This window comes from Ceratotherium simum, chromosome 25 (genome assembly GCF_057802395.1).
Source record: "Ceratotherium simum simum isolate JZ-2026a chromosome 25, ASM5780239v1, whole genome shotgun sequence".
NCBI classification, from domain to species: Eukaryota; Metazoa; Chordata; class Mammalia; order Perissodactyla; family Rhinocerotidae; genus Ceratotherium; species Ceratotherium simum.
In genome coordinates, this window is record NC_141924.1 from 42,927,303 (window position 1) to 42,953,269 (window position 25,967).

General features: G+C 44.1%; 2 protein-coding genes across 3 annotated transcripts in view; one reads left to right on the top strand and one right to left on the bottom strand.

The window, feature by feature from the left end:
* Positions 1 to 2,831: 2,831 nt before the first annotated feature.
* ZDHHC17 (zDHHC palmitoyltransferase 17) overlaps positions 2,832 to 25,967 on the bottom strand; it is a 121,035-nt gene continuing 97,899 nt past the window's right edge. Inside the window, exon 17 of one of the 2 annotated variants that reach the window (XM_087449160.1) lies at positions 2,832 to 3,187. In XM_087449160.1, coding sequence (XP_087305286.1) covers positions 3,010 to 3,187 — 178 coding nt within the window. In that variant the 3' untranslated portion in view covers positions 2,832 to 3,009. The remainder of the gene's footprint in view (positions 3,188 to 25,967) is intronic. The other variant, XM_087449159.1, reaches the window with a different exon arrangement.
* On the top strand, positions 7,374 to 25,684 carry CSRP2 (cysteine and glycine rich protein 2). The gene is made up of 6 exons (XM_004417891.3): positions 7,374 to 7,504; positions 17,381 to 17,493; positions 20,624 to 20,792; positions 23,847 to 23,976; positions 24,698 to 24,791; positions 25,379 to 25,684. The coding sequence occupies exons 2-6, from the start codon at positions 17,382 to 17,384 to the stop codon at positions 25,453 to 25,455; spliced, it is 582 nt and encodes a 193-aa protein (XP_004417948.1). The 5' UTR covers positions 7,374 to 7,504; position 17,381; the 3' UTR covers positions 25,456 to 25,684.

The window sequence follows — 25,967 nt, forward strand, 5'->3', positions numbered from 1 at the left end:
AGGCAGGGACACCACCTCTGTGTTGTGTAGAACATAGGCACATAAACAATAAGAACCGTTCTTTTAAAAAATTATACAAGTAATACTCATGGTAGAAAAATAAGTAAATGCAGAGAGATGAAAAGAAGATAAAAACACAGCAATGCTTCTGATCAAAGCAAAAATACTGCTAAAATTTTAGTGTATACCCTTTCCAACTTTTTTGTATAGTATTTTTTACACATGAAGATGGGCTAGTGGTATGCATGTGAGTTTTTTCCCCTTTGTGCACTCAGTAATGTGGCATGATGTGGCAGACACTACACAGAGGCTCATTTATCACCCTCTCACTCTTCTAACACAGCTTCCTGTACTCCAGAGGCTAGAAAGCTAAACATTTCCAAGACTCCCTTGCAGCTTGGGTTCCACTCGTAACCTGGTTTCTACCAAGCCCTGTTGGAAGATTCATACCCTGAGCCAGATTTGGAAGGTAAGTGAGTAACAGGAGGTGATGGCCATGATCAGGGGCAGCAGATCTTCTGGTAGCTGAAGTAGCAAGTCTGCTCCCAGGGTCTAGCATAATAGATGTCGAGAGGCAGGCGTGGCAGCCGTGGGGACTCCTTTAACACTGGGCCAAACTGGGGTCAGGCATCAATCCTGGCTCTATAGCATCATTTGCATCCCTGCTCCTCTCAGAAATTCTGTTATCTGCAACTAAGAATCCTAATGAATACATGTGAATACTTTTCCATGTAAAAAAAATACATGACTAAAATATCATACAATTGCTCCCAACAGAGTCATAGAATTTTAGAGCTAATGGGACCTCAGCGATCAACTAGACTTAGGAAAATTAAGCTCAAAGAAGTTAAATAACACACTCGTTTCCTCAGATGGATGGACAGTGGTGGAGGCAAGACCACATGCAAGTCTCCTTATTCTCACTCTGTATAAGGAATTTACTCCATCCTGTGCCTCAAGGAGGAGATGGGACAAAAATGGCTGTGCCCCAAGTCAAACGTTGATGTTTTTGTGTTGCATAACAAGCTCACCCTTCATCTGGCAGCCTTTAACCCAAAGAGGACAGTCAAAGTGTGATGCCTTTTTAGTGTGTTTGCTTCCTTTTCACATCTACCTCCCCACCCCTGCCCCCCCACACCCTCCCCCCAGGCCTGCTTCCCTGGTTGAAGACCAGCTAGGCTTCCTGTGGTGCCACTACTTGTAGCCTCCACCCCAGTCAGTGATGGTGTGAAGAATCTCCTCCAACTGGAAAAGTTTATGTTTGGTTTGCCTGAATGAAGACTAGTTCCTAAGGAGCTAACGCTCTTTTGTGCTGTCAAACCAAAGGTACGTTTTTGCTCTTCTAGTATGACGGGAAAGAATCATTGTTGAAAGGCCGCACTCAGTAGTGGAAAGACTGTGAGGTTTGGATCCAGAGTGGATTTGAATCCCAGTTCTGCTACTTACCAGCTATGTGGTCTCGGGACAAGTTACTCAATTTCCGTGAATCTCACTTTTCTCAAAGTAAAAGGTTGTAAAACAGAAAAGCTGTTGTATGGACCAGAAGAGACATTCCTATAATGTTTGACACGCAAGGGACATTCAATAAATAGTTATTGTTATTGGGTTGCAATATACACTGTTGGCCTGAAGAACAGCCCCTGATGTATCCTTTGGCTCTTTCCCCTTTATGATTTTACAGCTGAATTTGCACAGGAGAGTAAGAGCACTCTGGGGTAGCCCAATGCCATTTTACGGAGGACTCAGATGGTTTTTCAAGTCTATGTAAACACACATATTTGAGCTCATACCCAGCCATTAACAGGTCAGTGGAGTTCAGCACTGCTGCACTCCTGATGAAGTGAACACAGGGACAAATAAATCAAAAGCTTGAGTCTTTTAACACATGACATTATTTAAGAATTAGAAATGGGAATTAGGTATTTCTACAATCTTTTTGGAACATGTAAGTCTATAATGTTTAAAGTAAAATTTAAGCCAGCTCTCCTTATAAGCGTGTAAATATAGAATTTATAGAAGCTATTATTTTTTAAATAGTATTAACCTTTTTTCTGTAGCTCGACACCTTTCTTATGAGGTGAGAGCTGCAGAAACATGACAGTTTTTATTTTCTTTTACAAGAAAAGGTTCATTTTACAAACGACTTTCAATCCCATATGTGAGGATTACACAAATCCAGGCATATGCCATAAATAATTAAGTGCCTATCAATTATAGCATTACGCATTGTTTCCAAAACCCTGTTAAACTTCCTTACATCATTTCCCAGAGAAGCATTTTATTCATATATATATATATGGTTTTAATTGGAAATTTTTATGAGATTTTTTCTCTAGAGCATTGTTCAATGATCAAAATGCATATGGAAATCTTGTTTAATTACATTTGAAATGAAATATACACCTAAATGCTAACTTTTAAATCCCAAATTAGACTAATTTTCTAATTAGTCTTTTTCTGAACAGGAGGAAAAATCAAAATTATTTGATAAGCCCTATTGCAAATTCTAAAATTTTTTTTTGAAATTTGGTGGATAAATATACATTTATTTTTATATAATCTTTAACAAGAAAACAATTCTATGTAAAAGTTAGAATATATATATATTTATATTATTTTCCTGGAAGTATCTGGTGTTTCTTATCACAAGTGAGGTAATAAAAAATTACTTAATTCATCCTCTAGTATGTTCTGTTCCTCGTATTAGAGTTTTTAGGGGGGAAGAAATAAGTTTTCTAGTGGTTGTAGCTTTGAGAATTGACTCCCATTTCTCACAGAACAGTATCTTAAGTCAGAAATTAACATTTGTGTGAAACTTAGAAGAATCCATTCTGTGTATGCACACACAATCATATATTTATTCAATGTTGTCCTATAACCAAGAGGTGGCATAGGGTAAGGACTGCAAAATAGTGATTGGTTTGGCAATTAGGGGCTCTCTGATGACCACAGTGAGAGGCTCAGGCTCTCTCACGAGATGGCAAAGTGTCAGCCAGGGCTGGAGTCATTTCAAGGCTTGACAGGACTGTAGGATCTCCTTCCAAGCTCACTCCTGTTTTTGTTGTCAGAAGGCTTCAACTCCCCTAGGGCCATTGGCTGGAGGCCTCTGTTCCTCACCATATGGGCCCTGCATAGGCTGCTTGAGTGTCCTCCTGACATGGTGGCTGGCTTCCTCAGAGCAAGTGATCTGCCAGAGAGAGAGAGAGTGGGAGAGGGTGAGAGAGAAAGAGATGGGGATGAGGAAAGAATGAGGAGGAAGTGACAATGCCTTTTTTGACTTAGTCTTAGAATCACACACTTTATTCTATTTTCTAAAAGCGAGTCACTAAATTCAGCACACAATCAAAGGGAGGGGAATTAAATTCTACCTGGTGAAGGGAGGAGTATCATAGAATTTGTGGACATAGTTTTAAACCATCACAATCAGTTGGGAATCCTAACTGCAACTACAAGAAAATCCATCTCAAAATGAAATACCTACTACGAATACCTACTACAAAAGTCAGGGAAGTTTTCATTAGCTTTTTTTAAGATGGGGTAGACAGCATTTTTGTAATCTGAAATAAAAGAAAGCAGTAAAGACATAGAAATTGAAGAGCAAGGGGATATAACTAAGAATGACAGAGAAATGGATCAAAAGCACAGGCAGAGTGGATATTCTTGGTAAGGAGTTGGAGAACTACCTGTTCCTCTGAGACCAGGGACAGCAAATGGAAACAGGGGAGAAAACACAGACACTTAGAGACAAAGGGGGAGATGGCTGAGGCAATGTCGGCTGGTGGTTGGGAATGCGAATGAAGGAGAAGGTGATGTCACCAACTGAAAATAAGGGGGAAAAGTGAAATAGGGCATTTAAGGGGTTGAGATAAGGTGGATGGAATGGGCTGTCTTGGAGGCTAAAGTTAACCGTATTTTTCACACTAGTAGAGCTAGAATAACTCTGCTATCATAAGAAAGCATAAGCAGAGCTAGAAAAGCTAGAAAGCTCTGGTAGAAGAGAAAACCTAAACAATGCTGTAACGGAAGAAAACAGCACTGAAGGGAAACAGTACTCATTGGAGAAAGAGGTTAAGACATAATACAAGTTATAAGAAAGTGGGAGTTTAAAGCAAGTTTTTAAAATAAGCAACTAAGACATATATCAAGAATAAGATACTTTAATCTACCTTTCAAAATCTAAGCATATATAACTTATTCCTTTGTCTGCCAGAAAACACATCACAGAGTACTAGGGTTGAGTATGAGTAATTTTTAATTCCCACCACTGCTGCTAAATCTTGACTAAGAAAGAAAGTGGGGGGCCCGCCTGGTGGCGTGGCGGTTAAGTTTGCGTGTTCCGCTTTCGTGGCCTGGGGTTCACCAGTTCAGATCCTGCGCGTGGACCTACTCACCGCTCATCAAGCCATGCTGAGGTGGTGTCCCATATAGAAGAGCTACAGCTCTACAACTATGATACACAACTTTGTACTGGGGCTTTGGGGAGAAAAAAGAAAAAAGAGGAAGACTGGCAACAGATGTTAGCAAAGGGCAATCTTCCCCTGCAAAAAAAAAAGAAAGAAAGTGGAACAGTTGCTTCTTTTTTATTATTAAGCATGTAGATTAGCAAAGTGGGAATTCATCTTTTCCTTTAACGTATTCTAAAAAATCCCTCTCCACCGTAGCCTAACTGGCTTCTGGGAAGGAATCCTTGCCCTAAAATAAAACAAAGAGGCCCTCTGTTTATATTCACACTCATCCGGTTCAGAGTTTTGTTAAGAAAAAGTAGCATGAAATAAAAATAATAAAAATATTTGAAAAATCTGAACTTGGAGCACAAGGTCATGAAGAAAGGTAACCTTGGTTCAACTTGCCTTAGGACAGTGATCTTGACAAAGGACTTTGATTTGAAATTGGTTAATGGATTCCAGAGAATGAAGGAGCTGTTGCAAGTATAATATGCATTTCTTGGGAAAAAGAAACTTCCTGCTGGAAACATTTAACCTTCATTCTTGCCTCTTAAAAGGTTGAAGGGGGTCAAACAGACCAGGACCATATGGAATTAAGAAGGGCTTATTCTCCATGAGGGTGAATTTCTCCCACTAGCTCTTCCCCAGGCACACAATTTACTTTCTACTAGAAGGCTCTTAATTGTTTTGAAAAACAATTAATACCTTCTTACTACCAAACCCTTCAGTAGGCAACATAAGATGAATGCTCAGCAAAAGTTTCTAGTTCTTTCTCAAGGCAGAAAAGGACATCAAGATACCCTTGCTTAACATAACAACCACCGTTTATTGAGTATTCACCATGCGCCAGGTGCTATGCATGGTATTTTCCACACATCATCTGATTTAATCCTTCTAATAATCCTACAAGGTGTGTAGTATCACCGTTTTACAGACAAAGAAACAGGTGCAAAGGCCCTAAGTCAAGTACTAGGCCAAGCTCACAAAGCTAGTGGGCGGCAGAGCTGAATGTTGAAACCATGTCTGCTTGATTCCAAAGCCCGCACTGTTTCATCTGCATCACTCTGTCTAAATAAACTGAAAAGAATTTCTTAACATTTATAACAAAAAGAGTCAACAGTTTAAAGAGAAGGGAAATAAAATACTTTTTAAAATGTTGATAATTAAATGCAAATTAAATTCGAAATCAAATTTCACTCACTGTAAAATATACTGAGACAAATACATATAGGGACAGATAGCAGAAATACTTTCAGGCCAGAAGCAGACCCAACTTCAAATGACAGGATGTGCCTGTGGAATTTAGGGACAACACAAGCCTGTCAGGAAGCAAACAGGTCAGGTCCTGGAGGCATCAAGAACACAAGGGTAGCAGAGAAATGACGATGTGTGCTGAAAACCAGTGTGGCAGTGAAATTCACCAATATAGTTTCATTCAGTAGAAACACTAATAAACCCAAGCAAGAAAAAATAAGTACTGTAAGCAGCAGAGCTAAATCGAATGTAGACTCTGAAGGACAAAATGTTCATGTCAGCCCTAGGAGTCGTCACTTTCACATTAGCTGATATCATGAAAATACCGATTGCCCATATTTAGAAAAGCTCACAGCAGGCAGGAATACTTCCAGACTCCTGCCACATATCAAGAGATGTCAATCACCACTATGTGTTTTTGCACAGTGCTTGGTGGACAGAGAATAAGGCTGCTGCTATAATGAGTTTATCCTGGATTGGCCCCAGCACATAAAATAAAACAATAATAATATTATAAGCCAGTTCTGTACTTTGTCATGCAGATCTATACCAGGGCAGTGACTCTCAACCAATGCCCTCCGCCCCCTCCCCGAGAGGGCATTTGGCAGTGTATGGAGAAGTTTTTGATCCTTACAACGCGGAGGCACGGGTGCTCCTGGCCTCCAGGGGGCAGAGGCATCCTGTAATGGACAGAACACGCTCCCACACCAACAATTACCCAGCCCAAAATGTCAATAGCGTCGGGGTGGAGAAGCCCCGGACCAGAGGAGGCCACTGCATTTGTGGCTTTGGTTACCGCCGTTTTGAGCGCTCCACTCTCCCAAATATCAATTCTCGGGGATCAGCGCTTCTGGCACAGAGGTCATCAGAAGGCCTAGAATGTGAACCAACATCTAAAACAATGAATCATCCTGTAGCTCAGGTCTTAGGTTCCCTCGGTTGTCACTCGCGTCCCTGGGCTTTTCTGACATCAACAAACCGAAACGCAGGGCCCTTTGGCGCCCAGTCTGTGGCTAGGTGTAGGTTCCTTCCCCCGCAGCAGCGTGTGCAGCCGCGCCCTTGTGGTGGGAAAAGCAAAACACTCGGAGAAGGAGGCGTTTTCGTAACGTCATTTATTTAGTCTCGATGAGAAATTTTGCTCTTTAAGAACAGGAAGGTTGCGGATTCCCAGAAGCTGGACATCGGACCACAGAACATTTGTCCACTGGGGAAGTGAACCACGTTGAGTTTACTTACACGGATAAGGCACGGGGGAAGGTAGTGGAAACCCCCGATTGGGCCGGTTTTCTACTGCTGGAGCCTCCTCGACCTTGGACTGTGCCCCCTGAAGGAGACGCAGCGCCCGCGGTGGGGAGAGTGCGTGGCAGGCGAGGCGGCGGGGTCTGCGTCCCCAGCCCGGCCCTCTGCAGGGGGAGGAAGTCTGCTTTTCTAACTCCTAATCACTCCTGGAAACGGCCCGGCCCGTTGGGCGGGAGAGGGGTGACGCCGGCGGGAGCGGGCCGGGACGTGGGAAGATGCCGGCGGGCGGGAAGCAGCAGGAAGAGGCGGGATTCCTGCCTTTTGTCTCCCGGTCCTCAGCCCTGAGCCCGGCGGCGGGCAACCCTCCTGCCGACGCCCCGGCCCTGCGTGCGCGCCCAGGAATCCGCCGGGGCGCCGGGGCGGGGGCGGGGCGCGGCCACACAGGCCACGCCCACCGGGCGTCTTTAAAAGGCGAGGCGCTCGCTCCGCCGCGGTCTCCTGACTCGCGCCCCCTCCGGCTCGGCCTCGTTCGTCCTCCGGCAGTGCGTGGTCCTGCTCCGACTCGAGTGAGTAGCGGCTGTGAGGGCGTCTCCGCCGACCCCGGGGGCAGGTCCCACAGCCTCCCGCGGTCATCAGGCTGCCGCCGGCGCCCTCCCATCCCCCTGACATCCCCGTCGCGGTCCCCATGTGGCCCCCGGCCAAGCTCCTCACTCCCCGGCCCCCCACCTCCCTCCGCACACCTGCGCGGCTCCCGGCGGCCGCCCCGGGCCCGCCTCGGATCCCAGGGCCGGGGGCCAGTGAAGTAACCGTGCGTGCCCTCCATACCGTTTCTCCGGGAGAGAGGCGGGTCGAGTGTCGCGGTGCTGCTCACCCGCCTTGTAGTCGCCGTGGGCCCCTCACCCCGCGCCGGTCCTCTTCCCGCGGAGGGAGGGCGGGATCCGAGTCTGGGGTCTCTTCTGCTCCGATGTGGCGGTGCTGGGGCGACCTCCCCGGTGTCTGGTTCGGGGCCCTGGGGCTGAGGTGGGGGCTTCTGCAGCCCGCCCAGCCCAGACCCCTTCCCTGGCTGCGGTACCGATCTCCTGGCACCCCCATTGTCTGGTGGTCTCTGCCCACCAAGCACTGAACCTTAAATGTTGAAGAAACAGCAGTGAAATGTCAGATTGATCACTCCCAGTTTTTTCCGGAACTTTCTACAGTTCAGGTACAAACAGGAAAGCAGGAATGCTTGGTTGTAAAATTCTGCAACAGGTCCTGAAAATCATATCCTGGGTTCCAGAGCTCCACGTAGGCAGCTCCTGGCGGCAAGCGGGTTTCTAAGTCGGTAGACACTCCCCTCTGCCCACTCCCCCAAGCCAGGACATTTGTTGAACGATATTTGTTTAAATGGTTACCCAAAATATTTAGCGTGTTTTATGCAGACAAAGCACATTTTCATTTTATAAATGTTTTCTATTTTGAGTAGTAATTTTTTTAACTCGGGCAGTAGAAATGATCTTAGTTCTTAACTTTTCTAATTAACCTGTTTTAGCTCTACTTATAAAATGCCAAGAATTCAGGTAGGACCACCACAAAGTTGGCTATAATTTGACTCAAATTTTTTGGGAAAGAGATGGGTGATAGATTCTCAAATGGTGAATCTCTCATAATTTCAAAACTGCATACCACACTATAACCAATTTTCTGAAGTCCTCTAAGGTCTCCCCCCACTATCCGCTTCACCATTGCTCTCAAGTTGATTGCCACTGATACTTTATCAGTATTTCTCAAGGTTCTTTCTACTCTAGATTCTGGTGTCCTTTGCTCTTTTAGAGTGAAGATGTGTAGATACAGTATCTGCATCCTATGAGTCTTTGAAACTCACAGTGCTTACTTGGGTGCCTTGAACATGGCTGGACCAGAGCTGATATTGGTTAACTGAATGAAAGAATGAGTCAAGTTGCAGTTGTGGAGATCAAAGATTTAATTGGACAAGCAATAGACACATTAGCAGATTTGATCTAAGGTTTCTATCATAAATTTTTAATGAATTCCTCCAAATGTATTCAACAAATATTGATTGATACTGGTATATGCTAACTACTGTGCTGAAAGCAGTACTCATTGGAGGTCTGTCCTGATGAAATTGCCAAATCACTTGGGTTTTGAGGAAATTGTATTTTATACCAAAACAGCAAGAATGAGGAGCTCCTCAATGAATGAGGAGCTTTAGAAGCCTGGGTCTAGCCTCAAGGCTGCCACTGAACAGCTCTGGAGATCTGGGCCTCTAATTTTTCTTCTCTGTCAAAAATTAGGTACATCAGATGAGCTGGGGAGAGCAAGCCCCCTATGGGAGAGGAGGGATGGCGAGAAGGGCAGGACTGAAGCCAGTGGGGCCCAGATTCACATCCCAGCTCCAGCACCCATTGGTTTGATGACCCTGGGCAAGTTACTTGACTCTCTGGCCTCAGTTACTTCATCTTGTAAAGTGGGTGTAATAGCATATACCTTGTAGGGTTGTCTTAAGGCATGTTGATCCTTGTACAAAGCTCAGTGCAGCCTGGGAGAGGTTCCTTGTAATTAGATGCCATTCTATGTTGAATACATGGGGATGTGGCTCTCAGTACAAGCCTCTTCCAGAGAAGCGCTGACTCAGGCGGGGACAGTATCTGCGGGGGACAGTATCTGCGGGGACAGTATCTGCGGGGGACAGTATCTGCGAGGTCTTCCCTTTGCAGATATTCACGGTTCCCTCAGGGCACTGTATCATTTCCTGGTCCGGTATTTGCATGGCATCCCTTTGGGGGGGGGGGTCTATTGGGTGGGGATTCCCCAGACTCTCTTAGGGCCTTGATTACCTAGAATGGTGATACTTAACTCTTTTTGTGTTATGGACCCTTCCAGCAGTCTGGTGAAGCCTCTGAATCCCTTCTCAAAATGTTTTTAAGTGCATAAAATAAAGTATGTGGTTCTAAGTTCACCAATCCCCAGAATTTCAAGGAGTCTTTTGGACGCTGGGTTAAGAACCCTGACTTAGAGGAGTTTTCTCAGATTGGATTGTGGAGGAGCTGGGCACAAGTTCTGATGGTTAAACATCTGAGGTTTTGCTGTCAGTCAAAGAGGAGATATATTGTGACTCATCTGCAAAGAATATCAGGTTTCTAGCTTTTTTGTTTACCATCTCATTGTGCTAACAATGCTGCTAATTGTCCTTCACTAATAAGAAGAGGACAGAGACCACGTAAGACATTAGGGCCAAATGACTTCCCAGTTCCCTATAGAAAAGGAGGTTTCATGGTGGCTTGACAGTCCTTCCAAAAGAGAAGAGTGAAGAGAGGATTGATCCTCATCAAGCGCGTGGCAGGACAGGAAACACCCAGTGTAAAAAGAACCTGTGCCCGGGCCACAGACATCAGCACTCTGTGCAGTCAGCAGTGGTTTAGTTGTAGGGAGACATCAAATAAACTCAGTATACTTGACTTGAATTTTATTGGTATAAATTTTTAAGTTGAATTGTTAATTTTGTTTTGGTTTCAGTTATGAGCCGCTTGGTATCTCTATGCCTCGGCTTTCCCGCCCATGAAACGGGGATAATGATAATGCCTACCTCAGTTGTTACAAGGAATTAAATACGTTCATATAAGTAAACTACCAAACAGAAGTAAAGCATCCAGTAAGCTTTATGAAAGTATTTGTAATTACTATTACTTATCATGTGGCAGGTACTATTCTAAGTGCTTTATGTATATTGTTTAATCTCATCCCTGTTTTATGATATAAATATTATTTCCATTTTTAAAATGAGAAAACTAGCAGATTAAATAACCAACCTAACATCATTTGGCAAATAAACAGTAGTCGTGGCATATAAATCTCAGTCTGACTCCATGTAAAAATCACGTAACCATTAAATTGTTTGAATAACTAAACATCTTGTAGTTTGCAGACTGGATTGCTATGGCTGATGCTGGAAGTCAGGGTGACCGAGTTTATAGCATAGTTGCGTTCTAATTACAACATGTGATTTGACAGGTAGTATCCAAATCTGTGTCAAGGACTGTGCTCTACTCCAAGTTGAAAACAGAAGTGGTTACAGGATACAGAATTAGTTGTTGCGGCTGAGGTGAACACAGGAGAGCTCACTAGATAGAAGGGAGGTTTCTCTCGGTAGTGAGGTTAGACTTGGGTCAGCAGAGAGTACTGGTAGAGAGCTTGTTGGTTGAAAGGAGCAGTTTCAGTGTGAGATCGACACATACAGGACACTTACTAACTGCTAGTTGGATGGATGAAGGCTGGGCAGAGAAGGTGTTGTATGCGCAAGTAATTGGGTAACTCAAGGATTGATAATCCTCAGGTGATTTGAATTGTCTCAACGCTTCAGTCAGATGTGGGAGTTCTGGGGATAGCTTGTGGTTCTGGAGTCAAACATAAGTGGCTGAGTCTGGATTTGCGTCTTCGGAGGTCAGTGACAGCACTTCACCTAACTACTGAACTTCTCGTAGCCATTTCCAGGCCCAGGAGTGCTCCTGAAGGAACAGAAAGCCAACATTTGTGGAGTGCAGGCTCTTTGCCAGGTACTTGACAAAGGTGTCTCACTAAATCCTACAACCACCCGATGAGAGAGTGCTCATCCAGTTCCAAGCTATAGCTGAGGAAACTGAGGCTCAGAGGTTAAGTACTGACTTTCAAACTTATATCTGTCTGATTCTAAGTTGCACGCTCTTTCTCGTATACCAGGAATGTCTTAGAGGTGGCATGTGCACTGCAATTTCTTTTTTTTTTTTTTTAAAGATTTTATTTGTTTATTTTTCCCCCAAAGCCCCAGTACATAGTTGTCTGTCATAGCTGCACATCCTTCTAGTTGCTGTATGTGGGACGCGGCCTCAGCATGGCTGGAGGAGTGGTGCCTCGGTGCGCGCCCGGGATCCGAACCCGGGCCGCCGGCAGCGGAGCGCACGCACTTAACCGCTAAGCCACGGGGCCGGCCCTGCACTGCAATTTCTATGCCAGACATTATTAATCACAATAATCTTAATGCAGAACCTCGACTGAACTCCAGAATTGAGGAACTCACTATCAGTGGTTCTATAAGATGAAGCCTTTTTGCCATCCTGTCTGTATAAGTAGACAATGCAGACTTCCCAGAGCCCTTTCTACACACCTCTAGGTCATGGGTTATACTGTATTGCTATTATTTGTTTACATATTTCTACCACCAAAGTGGAATTCCCTGAGAAACAGGCACCCTTCCTTATAACCCTTTTATCCTCAGCTCCCAACCCAGGCTATGGCTTATAGAATGTTGAATTAATACATTTATATGAGAGCTTCATGAATAGGAAAGCATTGTATAGTGTTTATTAGCTGCCCCTGCCCTAGAAAAATTACTTGAGATAGAGAAATGAAGTCAGGGTTAGCTGTAAGAAAGGTACTATTATCTTTATTTTACATATGAGGGAAGTGAGACTTTGCTGACTCCACAATCCATGCTCTTAATTCACCCTTAGGCTGAGCTGTCTTAAAGGCCAGCTTGAGGATTTGGCTTTGGTAGAAGGAGCCAAATGGACCATGGAGTCAGCTGATCACTGAGACATGATGTCTATCCTTGGCTCAGTGCTATTCACTTAGATAAGGGAAGTAGACTAAGCAAGGTAGCAGAAGAAAAAATTTTTAGAATAGGCATTGAGTAAAGCTTAATTTCCAATTAACTACAGCTCTCAAACTCCAGCCTTGTTAAAATCATTGTAATTGGGGACAGTGCTACCAACTTACATATTCTTTAATAAGTGACCGCTCTGGATGTGGCTCAAGATGAAACTAGAGTATAATAAATTCTCCGTCTCAGGAAACTGGATTATAGCCAGGTTCTAGCGTAACAGCAAAGCCCTGTATGTAGTAATAAAATGTCAAAGCTTCTGGAAGCATTTAGAATCTGGGTTTATAGATGGATTCATTCCAAACCTTTGGTATTAGAGCGAATAACGTAAACTGCAAGTGGCGACATGTAGATTTGAAATTCATGGATTCGTCATTCAGATTCTATAAGACGGTCAGTGCAGCATAGGTGGTGTGAGAATGACCCATGTGGTCGTCTTGCGCTCTTGTTGATTATCTAGAGGATGAAGTAACGTTACCACAAGGTGACTCAGATTTAGACAACAGTAATTTTCTTCTAGGGGTAAGTCTGATGAATTTTGGGTGGTTTCTTAGATTGGAGAGAAGCAGCAAAGAGCAATTGCACATAGCTGTTCAGATGTAAACAAAGCTTTTTAATCTAACGCGGTGGATAAATCCTAGTGCTGGAACTCTTTCAGACACTGAAAACCAAGGAACAAGACTAAGAACCAGAAGAAGACTGTGTTTGGCCTCTTTTGTGAGATGTGTGTAAAGTGGGACTTTATTTCTCCTCTTACCATTTTGTAAATTAATGCATGGGACTGGGAAAGGCCTGCAGCCCGGACCGCTCCGTGCAGATCCAGTGCTGTGATTAGTGTCAGCTGTGGCAGAGCACTGCAGCCAGAGGCGTGTAGGAAAACAAAACCTTGGTTTTCTTTATATGCATAGCCATGCCAAGAGTGGCAGAAATGGAAGATGATCACCTTCCTCCTGCAAAATTCGGGAAATGTCCACAGGGGTTCACCCTGAAAGTGTAAATTTGAAATTCATTTCCTAGACAGTCACCACAAATGGAACTATTTTTCTACTTGCAGGGTGTTTTAGTGTCCCAGAAAAAGGAGGTTTATGAGTGACTAATCAATCAGCTGAGTTTTTTCTTTACCCTGTTTGTTGCTCTGAGCTGTGTTCTCCAGGTGCTGGTTTTCTTCCTGGAGTACTGATGGAGGGACAGTATGCAATGCCCCCTCCATCTTCAAGCTGACAGTGACTGGATGGCTGCCAAGGCATTTACTTACCTTGTTTGATCTTCACAATAGCTCTGTGGGGTAGCGAGAGCTACCTTTCCCCATTTTACAGATGAGGAAACTAAGCCCAGGGTTGCAAAACCATTATAATAGTGAAGTTAACCCAGATCTCTGTAAACCAATCTTCCTTCCTTCCTTCTTCCTTCCTTCCTTCTTCCTTCCTTCCAGACATACAAACTAGAGAATAATATAAGGAACACCGAAATACCCACTCCAGCTTAAAAAATAAAACATAAATCCAGCTGAAGCTTGCGGAGGATGCTCTTTCTATTACACTGTTTGCCTGGACCACAGAGAGGGTTATTCAGAAACTTGTAGGAAAGCCTTTAAACTGGATGGAACTTTAAAAAAGTTAATGACTTGGAAATTTTACTCAGAATCCAAAAAATGTGACAAAGAGAAATAGGAGAGTGCTACCTTTGTCTTGATAAACATAAGATCGACTTGGGAATTGTACAAACAGGTTGAAAAAGGAAGGATTCTTTAAAACAATAGAAATGAAATATTTTGATATGTGCCAAGTACTCTGGTAGATGGTGTGGAGAATACAGAGATGTGGTCCCCACCTTCAAGGGGAAGAAGCTTATAACATAGTAAGCTGAATGTTGTAGAACTTTGATAGGTATTTCCTGAAAAGAGAACACATTCACATTTGGCTGTGTGTCATGTACAATAGAAGTGAAACTTGACTTACAAGAAGTGAATTTAAGTAACCCTGATAGGGAAAGGGAAGATATTCTCCCCTTTTTAAAAGTCCAAGCTGCTCTTTAATAGAGAACAGCAGCAAGTGATAAGTTTTTTAAAAATGTATTTTTAAAGTTATTCAAAGATGACCCAGGATGGTGTTAGTCTTGATAGAAATCTGGCTCCTTATTAGTGATTGCTACACAGTAAATATGTGTGAAAATGTAAGATACCAGGTTGATGGTAAACAGTACATTTTCTAATATAATGAGAAATGCCTCAGCAATAACAGAATACTTTAAAAGCCAGCTGGGCTATTGATGCTCGGGATCCAGTTTGAAGTAATTGTGATGTCATTACCTACAGGCTGGGATTTGGGTTTTGGTGTCCTCAGGAATCATGAAGTACTTCCAGCTGATGTCTGTGGCATCCATGAGCATTCCACAACACGGGTCACTCTGGAGCCATGGGGCAAGGTCACTATCACTAATTGCACTCCAACTCAAGCCAGTGCCGGGTGCCGGAGCCAAGGCTGCGAGTCAGGTTTTACAGTCGCGCTTGTTTCACTGTGGATTGAAACGGAAGCACCTGTCTCCAGGGAAGGAATGAGCGATTTCTGCAACACTGAAGGAGAGCTTGCGGATATATTCCGTGGTTGCTGGATGCCTATACAGATGCCTTCATGGTAGCCTGGGAACATTCTGGACCCTTGGAATTACTTTGTTCCTGTCTGAATAAGGGAAGTAGGCTTTTTGCAAGTTGAGACTGATAGGTTAGGGACAACTCGTCATATCAGCCAGGTCTCTTTGTGTATGTGTGTTTGTTGTTTCAAGGAACAGGAGCTCCATCTCCAAATGACTTAAAAAAGGCACTTAATTGGCTCACATAACTGAAGAGGACACAATAAGATGAAGCACGGCTGAAAAGCATCTAAACCTCTCTCTCCATCTCGCCGTTTCCTCTGTGCTGGCTTCATTCTTAGGTTCTGTTCCTGTAGTGGCTGGACAGCTGCTAGCAACTCCAGCCCTACATTCTCACAGTTCTACACCAAAGCCCCGGGTCATGTGCCCATTCCTAAACCAGTCACTATGGCAGAAGGGGGACGTGGGCATCTGACTGCCATGATGAGGCACATGCTCAGCTCTGCAGTTGAAGGTAGTCAATACCATGTATATCAGTGCTTTTCAAACTGCCTCTTATTTTTGTTTTAATTTCCAAGTACAGACATTCTTTGTCTCTGCTCTGTTCAACAAGATGAGCCCACTGATCATGCTCTTGATTGTTGTGGCATAAAATTGCATTAAAAGTTTCTACATGCTTACCTGATTTTTGTCTCGAATTGGTAACAAGCATGGTGGACCATCCGCAGGAGACCACATTTTAATAAGTATTTTGCTAAACCACATGGACCAAGAAACAGATGGTTGTTTCTCTGGAAGAAAATCTGGGGGAAGTATTACCAGAAGAGGGCAAGAGAATGCCCTGTGCCAGAAAGAGGCCCACCACAATGATTAATTCTGTAAATCTTGCTTTTGGAAAGACCTCGTCTCAGTGTTCAAGAAATGGTGGGGTTTGGATCATCTTAATGGTGTAGGATGGGAATTTACAAGCCCCTTTTTAGTTTAAGGATTGAGGATTCTTCAGTCTCTTGCTAGCAGCCCTCCTTTTCCCTTCTTTCTTAGCCAGGCTTGAGTTAGTAAGGAGGTCTCAGCTTTCTTAACCAGCTGTTTCCTGGAGAGGCAGTCGGCTCGTCCGAGGAGACTGACAGGCAAGGGCTGCAGGTACCCCTTACAGAAGGGAAGTCTGAAAATAAAGTGAGGAGAAAAGGCACGCTTTCACTGTGTTTCCAGAAACCGGGCAGACATAACATGCTGTCCTTGCAGGACAGTGTTCTGCCCTGGCTGAGGCACTTGAGTATGTTGGCCATTCAGAAGCAGGCATTTTGAACTGGGTCCAGGTGAGCCAATTCATTGAGAAGGGAGATTAGAACACGCTGGGCCCACATGCTGGCAGGAGAGCCTGGGATTCTAACATCAGCTCCACCGCATCAGGCCACTTGCCCAGAGCTTATTCTGACGTACTCAACAAGCAGTTCACTTCCCCGGGAAGGGAACTTGGTAGCATACTCTCTATGGACTGACAGGCCCGTCAAAGGGGAAAACGACGACTGGCTGGACAAGAGGACCTTGGGATGAGTGAAGCACAGAAACTGACGTCGTCAGCATCTGGATAGTGTTTGTTGTGGTTACAGCACAGCTCCATGCACACAGTTGTACGAGTCGCAGACACAACTGCTTCCGCTCTACCTCGCGTAACCTCAGCAGACAGACATAACCCTGTTCTTGCACGGCAGCACAACACTGTCTTCCTCCCTAGAGAGTGTCCCAGAGCTTGCACATGTTAAGTGTTAAGAATGTGGTGGTGGTACAGTGAATTAAACGTGGAAGGAACCTCCACCCAGGTGTAAGTTCCTCAGCTGAGTTTAGAAACCACTCATTGAGATGGGGGGTGGGGGCCGCGTGCGCCTTCCCTCCCCATGCTCCTTTCTTGACTCCTGGGGCTTCTGGTGGCAGAGTTTGTTTTGTGCCTGGCGATCTGTACTGTTCTATTGAATGCAGGTCCTTTGCCTTGTAGGAAAAAAAATGTGGGTATGACAAGCCAGAGTTTCCTAATGAAAGAGCTGTAATTTGGGAGACGAGATGAGGTGATTTTGGAGGAACGCAAGCCTTTTAAAGTTGTGGTTAGAGCGGTTCATAAAGAAACAAAATCTGCAGCTGTCCCCTGGGTTCAAACAGCCTCTGGGGAGCTTGTAAGACATCTCGTGTGGTATGGGGCATTCTAACGAATCCTTTGTTCCTTCAGAATGCCCGTCTGGGGAGGTGGAAACAAGTGTGGGGCCTGTGGAAGGACCGTGTACCACGCGGAGGAGGTGCAGTGTGATGGGAGGAGCTTCCACCGCTGCTGCTTTCTGTGCAGTAAGTATCTCCCCGCGCTCGAGCTTGGATGGAATTTATGTGTGAGCAGCTTCAGTTTACCTATTTAAGGAAAACACGGTGGTGTTGTTAACAAAGATTGTTTTAGAAGCACAAGTGGTTTTTGCCTGTCTGTCCTCCTAGACATTATAAGTGCTGGGTGTAGCAGCCAGGACAGCAGGGCTGACCCGGAATACCTGGCCTTCCTGTGTCCCCACAGCTGCAGCCTCCGTTTGGCCTTGACTGCACTTATCTGGTATCACATGCGTCTCCCCTGCTTCCCTAAGGGCTCGGTGTCCTTTATAGCCTGGCATCCACGCCGTATGGGCCTGGCTTTCGCTTCTGAACAAACGGCTGCTCCTCCTCCGCCCCAGCTTTCTCCTTCTGGCTGGGCTCCTTCTCTTTGACACCTGCTTGCTTGTTTCTTACCACACTATTAGTTGAAATGCAAATGTCTAGAAGCTCAAATATGTCTTCTCTGGTAGTGAATAATCAGAGTTATTTCTGGTTACTGATATCCTAAATTTGAGGGAAAGGAACTTAGGATATGAAAATCTCATAGAGCAAGTTGGGAATTACTATTGTTTGTAGAGGGAAAATGATCAGAATGTCTGATATAGACAGGAAGTAGGACATAAAACAGCACGTGGCGATATGCTCGATAAATACCAATAATGAGAGAAACAGAACAAGAGATGAGCCCCTCTCCACTCACATTCCCTCTGACGACAGTTCAGTTTTAAAACAGGAGAGTAGCCGCTTCAGAAAGTTCTTCATTAATCATCATCCTCTGATTCAGACGACAGAATATTCTTTCATAAAGGGTTTGTCAGATGAGGAACCCCTATATGTGCAGAGAGTGGCCGTACCTGAGTACCGGACAGTGAAAATGACTGTTAGAAACTGCATCCTTTAAAAACAAATTAGGTCAGGGCCGGCCCCTTGGCTTAGCGGTTAAGTGCGTGCGCTCCGCTGCTGGCGGCCCGGGTTCGGATCCCGGGCACGCACCGACGCACCGCTTCTCCAGCCATGCTGAGGCCGCGTCCCACATACAGCTGCTAGAAGGATGTGCAGCTATGACATACAACTATCCACTGGGGCTTTGGGGGAAAAAATAAATCAAAAAATAAAAACAAATTAGGTCACACTAAGGAATAGTCTCCAGAAAACACTTCTCTCTCAAATTTTAGTTGTCCTTTTCCCTCTGGGCCCCGGCCTTCAAGGGTCTGGGCTTTTCTGTAGTGTAACTGCTTTGCAGACAACCAGAAACAGGCAACAGAAAGTCACAGTTACAGAGAATAAAAATACAACAGAGGAATGTTTGCTGTGTGTGCCTCCAGACTCGCTGCCACTTCTCAGATTTGGTTTAACCATTTCTTCTCTTAGAAGTTACTTTTCTTTTTTTTAGGAATCTATTTTCCAGCAGGTTTGTAACCAAGAGAGTATGTGAACAAAGAGGAAACGCAAATACTTTAGAAATTGTTCTGAGTTTCATCTAGGTGAAGCCATGCTGGCTACACTCTTAATAAAGTCAGCGTTTACTAAATGTCAAGTTCTTCCTAATATTTGTCTCTGCTGACTAAAGCCTTGTGCAGAAGTAATTCCGAGCAGTTTGCAAACCTAGGAGACTTACTACAGAGAATACGGATGAGGACTGGGGCAGGGGGGTGGTTATATAGCAAAATTTTCATATACTTAAACTTGCTTTGGTTAATAGATGAGTTTTCAAAAGTTTTTATATTTATTTATATTTATTCTGCCTGCTAAGGGTGTTTGTTCTTCAGCGGTGTGTGGTTTTAGGGTAACTGTGTCTGAAGTAGATGTATGTCACTACTGAGCCTCGATAGCAAGGTCTAGAGTACAGGATGCCAGACTGTTCTACCAGATAATAGAAACTTCATAATTTACCTCTGTTTTAAACAAGCCAGCTAGCCGCCTTTCCCTGCCCTTCTTCTCTCTTTCTATCCTTCCTCCTTTTGTTTCTCCCTTCTCTTTTAAATAAGGGGGGAATCTCCTTTTCTATTACACTCATCATGGATTTCCAGCTGCCCAATTATGCTACCAGTGAGCTCCCTCAAAATTTCTTTTTTTCTCAAGCTTAATTGAAGTTTTAGAAAGTTAAATAATGTCTGGATAGAACATGATGACATTTGGCAGTTTTATGAAGTGCGACACATGGAAATGTCTTGTGGCAAGAAATCCATCAAGAAAGAATGTGTTCTCCTTTGGGACAGAACAGAAGACACATGCAGACTGTAAACCACTTGCTATTTTCAGGTGTACTCACTACTGCTGGAGAAGCCAGGGCGAGATGAGAGAATAATACTTTATCCTTTATAGACTAGTGATGAAAACGCGAATTCTGAATATAAAACTGTTTTTATCCCAGAGGGTCCTTTTTGGGGCGGGGCTACAGAGGCAGCTCCCCCAAGGCGCACTCGGCCCCCTTTGTTCTTTCTTAGATTATGATCTAACAAAACCTGGATGAAGAGGGGCTGGCCCAGTGGCGCAAGCAGTTAAGTGCGTGCGCTCCACTGTGGCGGCCCAGGGTTCGACGGTTCGGATCCCAGGCGCGCACCGACACACTGCTTGGCAAGCCATGCTGTGGCGGCGTCCCATATAAAGTGGAGGAAGATGGGCACAGATGTTAGCTCAGGGCCGTCTTCCTCAGCAAAAAACAGAGGAGGACTGGCAGATGTTAGCACAGGGCTGATCTCCTCACACACACACACACACACATACACACACAAAACCTTGGATGAAGAGGCTGAAAAGGTCGTGTTGAGGGTTGGGAGCAAAGTGTTCCCTTTGTTCATGTCATTATAGCCATCTCTGAAACTTCTCTCCCTCCTGCCAGAGAGGCAACTCATAGGAACTGTGTGAGGCTTCAGGACGTTAACATTCAGATATATTTCTGAAACAACCGTCATATCCATGGAGGAAGGCAAATCGTCCTCCAGTGTGGCTGCCCCATCCAGATGCTGTCCCGTGACTTTTGGGAAGCCACAGAATAAGCAAGGGGTGTCAGAGAGCCCGTGCCTTTACCATTTGTGGACCACGTGTCAGTGCCACCATTGTTCTAAGGAAAAGGACCCCCTCCACACATTTTTAAAGTCTGACTTTCCCCCCTCAGTGGTATGCAGGAAAAATTTAGACAGCACCACAGTGGCAATTCATGATGAAGAGATCTACTGCAAATCCTGCTATGGGAAGAAGTACGGGCCCAAAGGCTACGGTTACGGCCAGGGCGCGGGCACGCTCAACATGGACCGGGGCGAGAGGCTGGGCATCAAGCCGGAGAGGTGAGTGAGGACTGGGTGCTACCTGAGCGATGAGTTATAACAGTTCGTGTTGCTTGGGGAACAGGAATCTGGGAGTTTCCGGATTTATAGCTTAAATTAAGTAAATGACTCTGATTTTCTGGTGTAACTAGCGACTATTTTTTAAGCTCGAAATACTGACACTTTTGGACCTGACACAGTTCTTACTGATTTTTCCAGTGATTCCTAATCCTGGGTTTAGAGCATTCCAGGGTGTATCCAGGCGTCATGATGTTCTCAAAAGAGGTTTAAATTAACTTCCGTTTCACAGCGCTTTGGAGACTGGTGTCATGAAATCAAACGATAAAGCAGTGTGGTGTCTGAATCATGAGATGCATTTCTTATGAGCAATTAAGTGGTCAATGAGAATTCCTCAGTCACTCCTTCCACGTAAGAATATTTCCTCACCAAGAAATTGCTTTTCTCTAACTTAAAAATTGAAATGATTTCCTGTTTTTGATTCTTTGAAAGATTAGTATTAAATTTTAAAAGTTTGAGGACCAAAGCAGCAAAGTGTGAAATTTGCTAAACTTCTCTTAGTAGTTCATGTCCAGGCCATATAATTTCTTCATTTGGAATTTCCTCTTAATTTCTGTTTTTGACCCAGTAATTCCCCCATTTGAACTTCACATTTTTCATATCCATTTTATATTGAAGAGGCCAAAATTGGTATAATGCTCCAAGAAGATGGCCCTTCCTTGGACAAGACCATTAGTCACGCCCTGCTGTGGGCTGCACAGCATGCAGCGTTAACACCTGTTCACTTATGGAATACTCACAACCCTGCAAGGTGGGGTTTCCCGTCTTACTCAGGACACTTTGAGACCATGAGAATTCAGTGATTTGCCTAAAATCATACTGCTAGTTAATGTAAAGCCTGGAACTTAACCTAGTGTAACCCCAGAGCTTGCACTCTTAAACATGATGCATGTGGTATGCCTGAAATAATAATTATAGAGTGCCTCTTGTCTGCTGACCATTTGTGTTCATTATGTATGACCCTCACAGTAACTGTCAGCATTTAGATACTTTGTCCCTATTGTACAGATAGGACACTAAGGCTCAGGTCACACAGGTGAGTGGTGGCAGAGCCAGCATTGGAACTGATGTCCAGCTGGCTCCCAAACTTGTGCTCTTTCCATGGCAGGGGGGCCACCTCTCTGTTCTTTGGGTTTTCCTGCCTGGTTCCAAGCCCTGGTGCCTGTGCACCAGTCATACAGGGCCAGCTCACGCCCGGGGCGTGCTGTCACCTGCAGGGCCCGGCTGCCCTTTGTCTTTGTTAGAGTTCATTATTCTTGCTCTGCTCTCCTTTTCCAACTTGTTAAAATCCATTCTTGTTTCCCAAGATCTCACTGGGAATAAGATCTCTTTTCTCCTGCTTCTCCACCCCCTCCAATAATTGGTGAGCCCTCTGTGCTGGCCTGTCTCGATCTGTGCCTTTAACTCTTCCCCTTCTTACCCTGGCCACGTGCTGCCCATCCTTCAGGACCAGGGAGAGGGACTTCCTTTTCCAAGAAGCCTTTCTGAATGACTCTGAACTCTGGGAGCACCTGTGGTCTGCACCACGCGGTGGCACGAGGTAACTGTAACAGTTACGGAGACCAAACGTCTTCCGAAGGGTCTCCTGGAGAGGCAGCTCTGAGTGGGCAGGGGCCTCCATTGAGGCAGACCTGCATTGTTCACTAATTGAGCAGTCTTGAGCCCTTCAGCGAGTTACTTAACTTCTGAGCCCCCATTTCTTTGTCTGTAATCTGAGGTAACAATTATCGATACCCTGTGAAGTTGTTAGAAGGCAGGTCAGAGAGAATCTGTGTGAAGTTCTTGTTAACATGATTGGCAGATTTGGAAATTTTTCTCGGGAAACTCATAACTGCAAGTGTTGGATATCATTGTGAATAGCATTTAAAGATCACTTTTGAAAGTAAGTATATACAGTAGGTTGTGGAGATTTTTTTTTAATATGCCTACATTAGGGACAATTAGAGAAACCAATACTGTGAATTAGTACTTGAATTGATATTTGTTTCTCAGAATAAAATTTCTAGTGGCCGCACCAAATATGATTCATCAAATGCCTTATGTTCAATAGCTTGGGTGGAAGTGTAGAAAACTTAAATGACGAAAAAGTGGCTACAGTGGAGATGAAGCTATTGAAGATGCATGTGGAGAGTCTGAATAAATTGTTTTTATGAAAAGGCAGTATTTCTAAATTAACATTTTATTATAAATGTGTATGTAACATTTAATAGAACTTGGAAGAAACCTGTTTTACCAGCAGGAAAAGCTGACACAGCTACCACTGGCTGAGTGCTAACTGCTGTTGTTATATCTTATCTGCTCTGCTAATTTACAAGGTTCTAAAAGGGTCTTTAAATCTTCTCAGAGCCTAGAATGGTGTTCTACATAGTAGGTGCACCTACATGTTGAATGGAAAAAATTACAGAGAGTGAGGAAAATATGGTTCACTGGGTGACCTGTAAATAGTGACAGAAATACCACTCTACCCAGAGAAGAAGTAAAGATAGATCACAGAGTAATAGGCAGAGTTTCTAAGATATTTTCCCATGAAGAAAGTAATTTATTGTTTCCCATATTTAAGATATATTAAGAAATTAAGTATCTGTAAAACATGCTTAACTTCCTTATAGACTACTTAAGTCAGCTGACCTATTTGCAGAACTTTTAACTGCTTAAGTTAACAATGATTCTTCAATCTCATGTGAAGTACAAGGCTAGATGTGATTCTAGTGGTAGTAATACTATGAATCTGGGGTAAAAATATGTGCTATGGTAGGTTATTATAAAGCACAGAATAATTGTTTAGCGGAGAGCCTAGCACTGGAGAGTAAGTGAATTTTGATGAGGTTAGACTCAGGGACAGGTATTTAAGTTTGGGGCCTTGTGTGTCTGTCTAACAATAACGAGCCCATAAACAGGTTAAAGTGGTAACTGACTAGCATCTGAGATCATGCCCGCCTTGTGACTTATGAGGGCCCTTTGGAGAATCTTGCCTAATTTTTCCCCCCTTTCCACAAGTGTTCAACCTCACAGGCCTACGACAAATCCAAACACTTCTAAATTTGCTCAGAAATATGGAGGTGCTGAGAAGTGCTCCCGATGTGGGGACTCTGTGTATGCTGCCGAGAAGATCATTGGAGCTGGAAAGGTACAGTGCTGTTTGGAATTAATGACAGCAAATGACTACTCTCCACCCCCTTTCTCCTCCACTAACCCCTCCTCATCCCACTCAGGCACTCGGTCTTATAAATAAATGCCTTGAATTAAACATTTTTTTAAATAGAATTTCCATCTGAATCATTAATTTTTTGAAGTGATGCCCTTATTTGACAAATCATATCTATGTTTAAAAGAAACTTGTTTTCATAAGGGGCTGCTCCTAAAGGTTGTTAACGGGGCTGCTCCTAAAGGTTGTTAACTAAAAAGGCCAGACTCTTAACAAATTTGAACTCTGCAGGTTTGTTCAGTGTAGTGAAGAAAAGCGGTGAACCAGTGTCAGGACACCTGATGCTAATTCAGTGTGTGGATTTGGGAAAGTTCCATAACCACTTCACCTCTTTGAGCTGCAGTGTTCTCAGTCATAAAGGACGCAGCCTTCAGCACACGGGGCTTGCTGTGAGGTCTGAGACTGCTCTTAGGGAAACAGCCCTTCCATGGTACAACTCTTAGCCCATGTCTTCTGTGAATGAAGTTCAAACTCAGCCCTTTTGTGGGTGACCAAGAATGTAGGTACTAGGAGGTCCATGAACCACAGCAGTCAGGAGCTTGCTTTGGGGGGATCTTTCTGAGCCCCTTCTTGCCACAGCATCAGCATCTAAATTGTACGCCAGGAAACCGGCCTCTCAAACTTACTCCTGTGTCCCTTCCAGCCATGGCACAAAAACTGTTTCCGATGTGCCAAGTGTGGGAAGAGTCTTGAATCAACAACTCTGACTGAGAAAGAAGGTGAAATCTATTGTAAAGGTAAAATTAATTTCAGTTATTGCTAGCCATATGAATATCCCACACTGGCTATTGGTTAGAACAAAACTGTACTCTGCAAATGGGTGGAAAGAGGGAGAGTGTCTCTGGCTATTTGAAAAGAAAAGATCTAGAGATGCTTACAGATGACGGAAAGACAGAACAATTTTAGATGATACAATTAAGTTCTTGATCATTTAAAACTCCCCTACAAATAAAAACAAACAAAAAACCTCACCACAAATAGTCTTCTTTCCACTTCATGTTTTCAGCAAGGCCTATGAGGATGTGCTTTATATACCTGAGTAGATAAGGTGGTAGACAATTGTATAACTTGCCTGGCCCGATTACCATGCTGGTAACTCAGTGGGACCGTGACTGAACACCATGGAACCAGGATGCTTGGACATGGCCTTTGCAGCTTTAAGATATTTACAACCTGGCACATCTTACATCTTAAATAAGTTGAACTTTTTCTGGCATAGCCAACAGTTTGTTTTTTAATTTATGGGGATCTGTTGTTGTGTGGGTCTTAAGCAATGCTAGTGAAGCTGAATGGACTTGTACTAACTCTCCCTTTTCTTTTGTAGGGTGCTATGCAAAGAACTTTGGGCCCAAGGGATTTGGCTACGGCCAAGGAGCTGGAGCCCTTGTTCATGCTCAGTAAAGGTGTGACCCCAGAACCAAGGTCACACACTGAGAATCACTACATAATCTAGGCACAGATGATCTAACACTAAACTACTGTGAAATTCTCCCAGCACTTATGTACTGTATATTGCCCTGTACTCGAATAGGCTGGCTGACTAGTAGGAAGAGCACTGTATCCTTTTGCTTTATTCATCAGCATTTTCAAGAACCACTTCTTTTACATTTTAAATAAAATTTCAGCTTGATTTGGGTGTTCAGTGTCTTTCAATTAACCTTTCAGAGGAGCTGCTCTGATTTCAGTTACCTGCATGTTATTAGTTAAAGAGAGTCCACCCCATTATACAGTTGGCTCACTAGGTTAATGTTTGCATTACAGCTGTTGGAAAAGATCTCTCTTTTTAAGCTGACAAGTGTAACTCAAGAGTGAGGGTTGCTAGGCAACAGGCCTCACCATTCGGGCTCCCAGAGCTGGCATTCAGCAGGGCAACACCTCCTGCCTGCCTGCCATCCTCTAGCTTGCTGGTTACT

Coding starts and splice junctions, on each gene's coding strand:
- CSRP2 (XM_004417891.3), top strand. CDS start 17,382: ATGCCCGTCTGGGGAGGTGGAAACAAGTGTGGGGCCTGTGGAAGGACC. Junction 17,494..20,623: donor CCGCTGCTGCTTTCTGTGCA/GTAAGTATCTCC, acceptor TTCCCCCCTCAG/TGGTATGCAGGAAAAATTTA. Junction 23,977..24,697: donor AGATCATTGGAGCTGGAAAG/GTACAGTGCTGT, acceptor TGTCCCTTCCAG/CCATGGCACAAAAACTGTTT.